The 9868-nt window shown below is 39.7% G+C and overlaps 1 protein-coding gene across 1 annotated transcript in view; it reads right to left on the reverse strand.

Moving 5' to 3' along the window:
- Positions 1-9868, reverse strand: part of LOC133655999 (ATP-binding cassette sub-family F member 1-like) — a 59396-nt gene that overhangs the window by 12357 nt on the left and 37171 nt on the right. The window contains exons 17-19 of the mRNA XM_062056714.1: positions 8816-8928; positions 8557-8731; positions 2445-2519 (exon numbers count right to left, since the gene is read on the reverse strand). Coding sequence (XP_061912698.1) covers positions 2445-2519; positions 8557-8731; positions 8816-8928 — 363 coding nt within the window. The remainder of the gene's footprint in view (positions 1-2444; positions 2520-8556; positions 8732-8815; positions 8929-9868) is intronic.

A 9868-nucleotide genomic window follows, 5' to 3' on the forward strand; every position in this document is an offset into this window, starting at 1 on the left:
GAATGGAAACAAGAATTTCAGTTTATCCAGGACAGTTCAAAGGGGAAGGGGTATGCTGCCTGTAAATTTTGTAGAACAGACTTCTCCATTGAACACGGTGGCCGAACGGATATACTCACTCATGAACGGTCAGCGAAGCACAAGGCGGCAGCAGCGCACCACCGGTCACAGCACAGTATTATGGGCCACCTCGCTAAATAGAGACCTGAGGGTGCAACATATGCCGAGACAAAGATGGCTATGCTGATAGCTGGAAGCAACATCCCGTTCTCATTTGCGGATGTCTTCAACAAATCCGTGAAGGATATGTTCCCGGATTCAGAGATTGCTCGCCAGTACGCAAATGGCAGAACAAAGGCTACTCAAATTGTGAAAGGTAAACGTTTTTTGTTTTTTTTTAAAGTAAGTAAGCAGCAAGCACAGTACAGTTAGTAGAACAACTGTGTTTTCATTACTGTGTATTTAGTATGTATGTAGTATATAAGGCTGTGCTTCTGGCTGCAAAGCATTGCACTTTCAAGTACAACAATGAGTAGATGAGTGTTATGTGTGTATATATTTGTAAATAAATGAACACTGAAATTCAAGTATTTCTTTTATTTATATATATATATATGATAAAATAAATATATATATATATAGCTAGAATTAACTGAAAGTCAAGTATTTCTTATATATATATATATGAAATACTTGACTTTTGGTGAATTCTAGCTGTAAATATACTCCTCCCCTCTTAACCACGCCCCCGCCCACACACCCCACCCCTCCATCTCCCGAATTCGGAGGTCTCAAGGTTGGCAAGTATGATACATGTCCACGTTAATGTGACTCCAATCAGAAAACTCTGCATATTCAAATTGTGCTTACTTACATATAAACAAATACACACGTAGGGATCGCCTTCACACGTACACAACTTAGATGATACAACGGTACAGATAGCTAGTGGGTGTGGTCAGAAATGTAAATATATTCATCATTTGCATCTATGTGTAATAAATGTTATTTTATCAATGGCGGCCCACTACGGAAACATTTGAATCGCCACAATTATCTCACTTTTAAACACAATAGACAAACTGTCTGATTGCACCCTGTCATTCCAACTTTGTACAGTAGATGGCATCGTAACTCTCCTCCTGACTGCTCAGGAATCAGTTTAGCCAGTTAGTATTTGAGATTAGTAAAACGGTGAGTGTGAATGTGACTGAGAGAGACAAGCGGTAGAAAATGGATGGATGGAAAACAGCTGCAGAATGCAGCGATAGTTATTAGTGACGTGCCTACATAGCGGCCATCTTTACTTTCCCATTTAAGGCGGTGGAAGAGAATGAGTTAATATTAAAAATAAATCATATAATTCCAAACTGATTTTCCTTCGGTTTACTTTACTGTCAATGTCAAATCATGTGCTATTAATACATTGCTAGTGTCCTTGTTTCAACCATACGGCTTGTTTTGCTAACTTTTTGTTGTCTTCGTATCCGTCGCTTAGCTTGGCTGCAACAGTGCACTGGCGTATGTAGTTATATCTGTGATTATAATGCCCTGCTTGTGGCCAAGGGGAAACACCATTGCACTTTTTCACTTTCTCTTTATTAACTAGCGCAGTAAACAGCCGTTGTGTGCCAGTCACTCCACATAGGAGACGCAGAGCCAACACGGCTAACTATCATTGAACGCTAAAGTCACACCTCAACAGGCACCATTCTTTAAAAGGCAACACCACTTATCGGACACTTTCGGTGGCTTCAACATGAAAGCAGTATCACTCATGGTCAATTATGCGAATTAAGTGATGACTGTTATCCTCAGATGAAAGGTAATAGGTTAGGCCAGTGATTCTCAAACTGTGGTACGTGTATCACACGTACACCAAAGAATCACTTGATTAAAGTAGAGTGTTTTATTTTCCTATTTTCTAACAGTGTTACTATTCAAACTGTGTGGAATGTTACAGTGGCCAGAAATATTAAAAATATACATGTTAAATAAAACCTCTACCTTCTTTTAAATAAATACTTAGGCCCACTAAGCTACTGTATTCTTCTATTGGTCATTATTGTGGTACTTGGAGAGCCAGGTTTTTTCTGAGGTGGTACTTAGTGAAAACCGTTTGAGAACCACTGGGTTATGCTGTTCAGGAACAACACAGGCCCACACCTGCTTTTAACTGGAAAGCGCTGGAACACTAGTATCCACAGTGAACCCATTGTTGCCCCTGGCTGCTAAACACCACTGTTTCAACATTCTTGTTTGCAGTGATATCAGTCCACACTGCAAAAAGAATGGTTCAAATACAAAAGGCTCAACAACTACACAACATTCATGCACATGATGTGTGAATGAAAACTTTAGACACTAACTGACCAGATACATTGGTGAATAGATAGAAAGACAGATAAAAAGTGTCTGCTTCTGTCAAGCTTCTGCAAACTTACTTCTTGATTCCATGTCAATTCCAAAGTCTACATTCTTGAAGAGATGCTTCTGACTGTCGTAGCTGAAATCAACACCTGGAATAAACACAAACAAAGTAAATGTAGACTTTTGATCATTTGCATGTCTGTGCATTAAGCAAAGTCTAGTACAAGGTCTCCCAAGCTTAAGGTTTGGACCCAAAAGGGTACTTTTTGTTAGGTCACCTATTTTGCTTTTAATGATCAGTTTATTGTTAATCCTTATGTCAAAACAATCAGTCCATATTTTAATAAATTAGAAATCCTACCAAGCAAGAAAGCATTCTGACCCCATTTGCACACAATTTAGTCCTTATAACAAGATTGATAAAAAAGAGACATTTTCAATTACAGTCATACCAATCGTTCCCAATATTCTCTTTGGGGTGGGTTGTCACATAAATGTATACATAATTATATGTGTGCTCAAAGACTCTGCACGGACTGCCCGCAGTCATCAGATCTTCCATTGTCGCGTTGTAGTTTCCTGTGAAATTTCACTTGTGCTTGTTGTTTACATTTCCATGTCACAGCGCCCTACACTGACTATGTGGAAGTGGCGCTTCTCTGCCTGCCTGCTCATCAAAGTAGAAAATCAATCGTATGTACGGCCATTATATTCAAAGGATGGCTGTTGTCAGAGTACTCGATACCGGCTCAAGTGTTGTTGTGGTATGTCGGAAAACATTTCATGTATACATTGGCCTGATTTTGATTTTATGATATCTTGCATTGTGCCTAAAATGCATATTGGTGCCACATTCAATGCGTGTCGAGAAAAATACATGCCAAGTAGGGGTGGACGATATGGCTTAAAATCTATATTGTGACAGATATTGCAACCTCCAGCGATAATGATACATATATATATATATATATATATATATTACAATATATTATTTGGTATCTAAATGATAATACAACCCTTTAAAAAGTGGTTACAAAGGCTCATAATTTGTCTGCTGACATATGCGCTAACCAATTGTGTAATTTCCAGATGTAACATTTTTCTCCAAACTATTAATTGTATTAATATTATTATTGATCAATTTACTGCTAATATCTGCTTACTTTCTGTTGTCACATGGTTCTATTAACACTTTTGTTAAAAAGTAATGAGCACTTATTTATCTTTGGTTTGAATACTTAACATTGGTTCCAGGCGATACTACAAATGTGGGTATGGATCCAATACCAAGTAGTGACAGAGACAGTATTGGTTATACCAATGCTGATATTGACACTTGAAATTTTCAAGATCATTTTAAAGGCCTACTGAAACCCACTACTACCGACCACGCAGTCTGATAGTTTATATATCAATGATGAAATCTTAACATTATAACACATGCCAATACGGCCGGGTTAACTTATAAAGTGACATTTTAAATTTGCCGCTAAACTTCCGGTTCGAAACGCCTCTGAGGATGACGTATGCGCGTGACGTAGACCGGCGAACACGGGTATGCCTTCCACATTGAAGCCAATACGAAAAAGCTCTGTTTTCATTTCATAATTCCACAGTATTCTGGACATCTGTGTTCGTGAATCTGTTTCAATCATGTTCATTGCATTATGAAGAAGGAAGCTGAGCAAGCAAAGAAGAAAGTTGTCGGTGCGAAATGGACGTATTTTTCGAACGTAGTCAGCCACAACAGTACACAGCCGGCGCTTCTTTGTTTACATTCCCGAAAGATGCAGTCAAGATGGAAGAACTCGGATAACAGAGACTCTAACCAGGAGGACATTTGACTTGGATACACAGACGCCTGTAGAGAACTGGGACAACACAGACTCTTACCAGGATTACTTTGATTTGGATGACAAAGACGCAGACGTGCTACTGTGAGTATGCAGCTTTGGCTTTTTTTTGCGTCACGTACGTAACTTTTTAAAAAGATATAAGCTTTATGAACCTTGGGTTAGGTGAACGGTCTTTTGGGCTGAGTGATTGTGTGTGTTGATCAGGTGTTTGAATTGTATTGGCGTGTTCTATGGAGCTAGGAGCTAGCAGAGGAGCTAGGAGCTAACATAACAAACACGCAGGTGTTATTATGCAGGATTCATTTGTGGCATATTAAATATAAGCCTGGTTGTGTTGTGGCTAATAGAGTATATATATGTCTTGTGTTTATTTACTGTTGTAGTCATTCCCAGCTGAATATCAGGTACCGTGAGTATGCAGCCTTGGCTGCTAAACATTCGATAACTTGACCGTATGTGCGCGTCACGTACGTAACTTTTTAAAAATATATAAGCTTTATGAACCTTGGGTTAGGTAAACGGTCTTTTGGGCTGAGTGATTGTGTGTGTTGATCAGGTGTTTGAATTGTATTGGCGTGTTCTATGGAGCTAGGAGCTAGCAGAGGAGCTAGGAGCTAGCATAACAAACACGCAGGTGTTTTTATGCAGGATTCATTTGTGGCATATTAAATATAAGCCTGGTTGTGTTGTGGCTAATAGAGTATATATATGTCTTGTGTTTATTTACTGTTGTAGTCATTCCCAGCTGAATATCAGGTCACCCCCGGCTCTCACAGCATCTTCCCTATCTGAATAGCTTCAACTCCCCACTAGTCCTTCACTTGCACTTTACTCATCCACAAATCTTTCATCCTCGCTCAAATTAATGGGGAAATTGTCGCTTTCTTGGTCCGAATCTCTCTCACTTCATGCGGCCATCATTGTAAACAATAGGGAACTTTGCGTATATGTTCAACTGACTACGTCACGCTACTTCCGGTAGGTGCAAGCCTTTTTTTTATCAGATACCAAAAGTTGCAATCTTTATCGTCGTTGTTCTATACTAAATCCTTTCAGCAAAAATATGGCAATATCGCGAAATGATCAAGTATGACACATAGAATAGATCTGCTATCCCCGTTTAAATAAAAAAAATTCATTTCAGTAGGCCTTTAAGGCTTAAACCTTTGAACACAATCATACTCACAAAAAAAACCACAGGATGATGGTGTAACAATGTCAAATAAATATATAAATTATTTCCTACAACTGGCTCTGATTGGCAGCACGGGGGCACAGGGGATAGTGCGGGTGTCATACAATACGAAGGTCCTGCGTTCGAGCCCCGGGTTTAGGGTCTTTTTGTGTGGAGTTTGCATGTTCTCCCTGTGACTGCGTGGGTTCCCTCCGGGTAATACGGCTTCATCCGACTTCCAAAGACATGCACCTGGGGATAGGCTGATCGGCAACACTAAGTTGGCCCGAGTGTGTGAATGTTGTCTATTTGTGCGATAAGGTGGCGACTGTCCGAAGTGTAACCTGCTTTCCGCCCGAGTGCAGCTCGGCTAGGCTCCAGTACCCCCTAGACCTGAGAGGGACAAGCGGTAAAAAATGGATGGATGGATGGCTCAGATTTAAATCCTTTGTTTTTTTGTCCTTAAAAAGTCCTCTTTTGTCCTGTGACTTATTTCTTGGGTTTGATAACAAAAACAAAAATGAAAACATTTTGATCTGTAGTGTCAACTATGTAATGATATTATACTTGGTATCCTTAGTGTTGATATTTGTATTGATCTGTTCACCTTTGTTAACATACAAGAGCTGTAGCTTGTGGTTAGCCTCTTACGGTGTATAGTATAGCATGTTTAGCTATTCCTTGTCCTTCAGGGATGATACTTGTAAGAAACATTGTTTATTTGCCGCCATGGAGGCGATGATTGTCGACTTGGAAGTGGCTTTGCACTGTGAAGGAACGTTAGCCGCTAGCGAGAATGCTACATTGGGTTGAGGAGGCGTTTGTTTGCTCGTCACTGTCAAATTTGTAGGACAAAGCTAGAACGTATCATCAACATGCATTATCCCGATATAGCGACAGTATTGAAAGCTCTATTATCAGACAAATCAATTTAATTTATATTGTATATCGCGTATATATCATCACATATCAAGAGTCCGCGCTGTCGTAAAATTGCACGGGCCTTGCAGACTCTATTTTGCCCAAGTATGTTTGGGCCTCACGCTTCCCGAAAGATGCACTTTATTGCTCATTTTGTTTAATGATGCATTATGTTATGTATGTATTGCAATTCATCCTACAGATTGAGTTCTGCCCTAGTTGAAATACGTTACATTACGACTATTGAAAGATATGTTGAAAAAATTCACACGCAAGTAAAAAATGTGATAACAAACCATTTCCGCCAATATGAGCCACACTTTGTTTTAAGATACAGATTTTTGTTAAATAAATAATTGTAATCTGTATTTATAGTAATCTGTATTTATATTTACACTTTCTGGACTGTGTTTACATTCAGTCTGTGTCAGTTACAATAAAAGCACCCTACTTGGTAAGGTTGGGGCGGGGGGTGTTACGTGGCAGGAAGGTCACCTACGCAGTGGTAGGTGACGCTATTTATTTTATGACTATATATGCATTTAAAGTCTTTATAAGCCCTCCACACAGATTTCACGCATACTTATAACACGTCAAATTATCTTAAAACACTTAATACACCCAAAAACTTAAGTCATTTGAACATGAAATTCAAATGTCAATTTCTTTTTACAACCATTAACTGTACTCAATTGAACTTTAAAACCTGCAATGCAAAAAAAAAAACATAGTAAGTGAATCGAGGGGAACTCTGCATATCATTTTGAGGCCGTATCGCCCACCTATACTACCGCTTGCTGTTTAATTTAAATCCAAATGCAACTAACTGTCTTTTTAATTGTATACCTCCAAAGACATGCACCTGGGGATAGGTTGATTGGCAACACTAAATTTGCCCTAGTGTGTGAATGTGAGTGTGAATGTTGTCTGTCTATCTGTGTTGGCCCTGCGATGAGGTAGCGCCTTGTCCAGGGTGTACCCCGCCTTCCGCCCGAATGCAGCTGAGATAGGCTCCAACCCCCCACGACCCCGAACGGGACAAGCGGTAGAAAATGGATGGATGGATGGATGGATAAAATTTGAAAAAAAGGGCATAACATAATCACACCACGTTGTGATCATATGTACTTTTACATAACATCTAAATTGAATGTAATGTAAAAAATGAAAAGATGAAAAAAAATTAAGAATGTAGGGTGGTTTTATTTAATATTGTTTAGCTTTTGTTTACTTAATTACATGCTAAAAAGCAATTCAATATTAGTCATCATAAGCTACATAGTTCAATATATTTAACTCAGCTTTGTGTTTGAGCTAACTGCTCTGATGGCTGTGCTTATTTTGGTCTTTAAAAAATTCTGTGGACCAATAAAACATGAGCTTGGAGCCACTAAAGGCCTCCAAACCGCACTTTAGACTCACATGGGGTCTCATGTAACAAGTGTTGCGTGGATAGACATACGCTCAAATCCAGAAAACATCGTAAGCGAGTAAAAATTCAGATGTGCTAACTTGTTCGCAGGCACAAATCCAAGCACATTTTTTTGTTACATTGCAATCTACTTGGAATTGATCCCAAATGTCTGTGTGGCTTGGCACACCTAGGCCACACTCCTTAAAAATGCACAAATCATATTGAAAGTAGCCATGTGACTGAGAACTGCATGCGCCGCCCGATTAAGACGCACTAAGGAGTGCTGGTTTCTCCTGTTTGAAGCAATCAAAAAGAGGGTTGAAACGTGTGTGCTACGGGAACAGCACAGGGGCTAAAAAAAGAAATGGTCAGGCATCAGGAAAAAGGTGAAAAAGTAGATGGATAGATGTACATAGCCAAAACAGACGAGCGTTGGAAAAAATAGTCGATGCAACTGTCCCCCTTCCTCTCCCTGCCAAGGCCGAATGTCGGGTTTGGGCGGTGGAGGGGTAATTGTTCATATCTCTCTAATTGTTCAGTCTGAGGAGTACCAGTTGGCACTTTTTATGTGGACCTTTACCCAGCATCACCTCTGTGTGTCACCAAAGTATCTACAATAGCTATGGAGTTGGCATGAGGCAGCGCACATTTCCACTTCGTCAGTCTTGATACATCTCAACTATGCCGGAAAAAGGGTGTACGGCAGGTTTTTGGGCGCATGCAAGCTTGTTACATGAGGCCCCTGGTGTAACCAGTGTTCTGAGCACACGAGAGTTTCTAAATACTGGTTGAAAAATGCAACAGAACAGAGCTTTTCTTACTGTGAAGGCCCAGAATTGGTGGGGAAAGAGGCGGAGGGTTGGGGAAGGTGAACTTGACAGTGTACTCTTTGGGCCTCTTGAGCAGCTCTGGGGCCTCCAGGCTCTCCTCTTCCTGACCTCCCTTCTTCTTGCCTTTTTGTTGTTTTCTCGTCAGAACGTCTTTTGTTTGCTTCTCCTGAGAGCATCGTCCAAATAAAGAACAGAGATGAAGAGTCAGCTTCCTCAAATCTAACCGCTCAGTTGGGACAACAAAACTCACAGCTTGTTTGGTAGATTTGCCACCGGCCTTGAGGTCCTTAAGTTTCTTCTCCTGCTTGTCATACTGTTTCTGGAGTTCTTTTTGCTTCTGGACATACATTTTCTTGAAGGTCACTATAAAAACACACATGAAAACAGTTAATTACATTAAGCAACTTAGAAAATGACTCTCAGACCAACGTAGTAATAAAATGGAACCCTACAGAACAGCAATCTGTACGTGGCAGCAGCGGCGTGGTCGGGGCGGAAGGAAGATGACGTCATTATATAATTTCTATAATTGGCTATGATGCATGTATTTTGTTACAGGATTAAAAACCTTATACAGTACATATATATTTAAATACGAACATTTGTGTTATTATCAGTTATTAGTATCAACAATCATCAATAGTCTTTTCCCTGTTCCATTATATAGTTTTGCTTTATTTTTGGTGATCGTTTTACAAAAACCAAAACCAGTGAAGTTAGCACGTTGTGTAAATCGTAAATAAAAACAGAATACAATGATTTGCAAATCCTTTTGAACTTATATTCAATTGAATACACTGCAAAGACAAGATATTTAATGTTCGAACTGAGAAACGTAATTCTTTTTTGCAAATAATCATTAACTTCTAATTTAATGGCAGCAACACATTGCAAAAAAGTTGGCACAGGGGCATTTTTACAACTGTGTTACATCGCCTTTCTTTTTAACAACACTCAGTTAACGTTTGGCAACAGAGGAGACCAATTTTGAAGCTTTTCCGGTGGAATTCTTTCCCATTCTTGCTTGATGTACAGCTTAAGTTATTCAACAGTCCGGGGTCTCTGTTGTGGTATTTTACGCTTCATAATGCACCACACATTTTCAATGGGAGACAGGTCTGGACTACAGGCAGGCCAGTCGAGTACCCGCACTCTTTTACTATGAAGCCACGCTGTTGTAACACATGCAGAATGTGGCTTGGCATTGTCTTGAAATAAGCAGGGGCGTCCATGAAAAAGACGTTGCTTGGATGGCAACATATGTTGCTCCAAAAGCTGTATGTACTTTTCAGCATTAAGGTGC

The sequence above is a fragment of the Entelurus aequoreus genome, linkage group LG08 (genome assembly GCF_033978785.1).
Source record: "Entelurus aequoreus isolate RoL-2023_Sb linkage group LG08, RoL_Eaeq_v1.1, whole genome shotgun sequence".
Classification (NCBI taxonomy): domain Eukaryota; kingdom Metazoa; phylum Chordata; class Actinopteri; order Syngnathiformes; family Syngnathidae; genus Entelurus; species Entelurus aequoreus.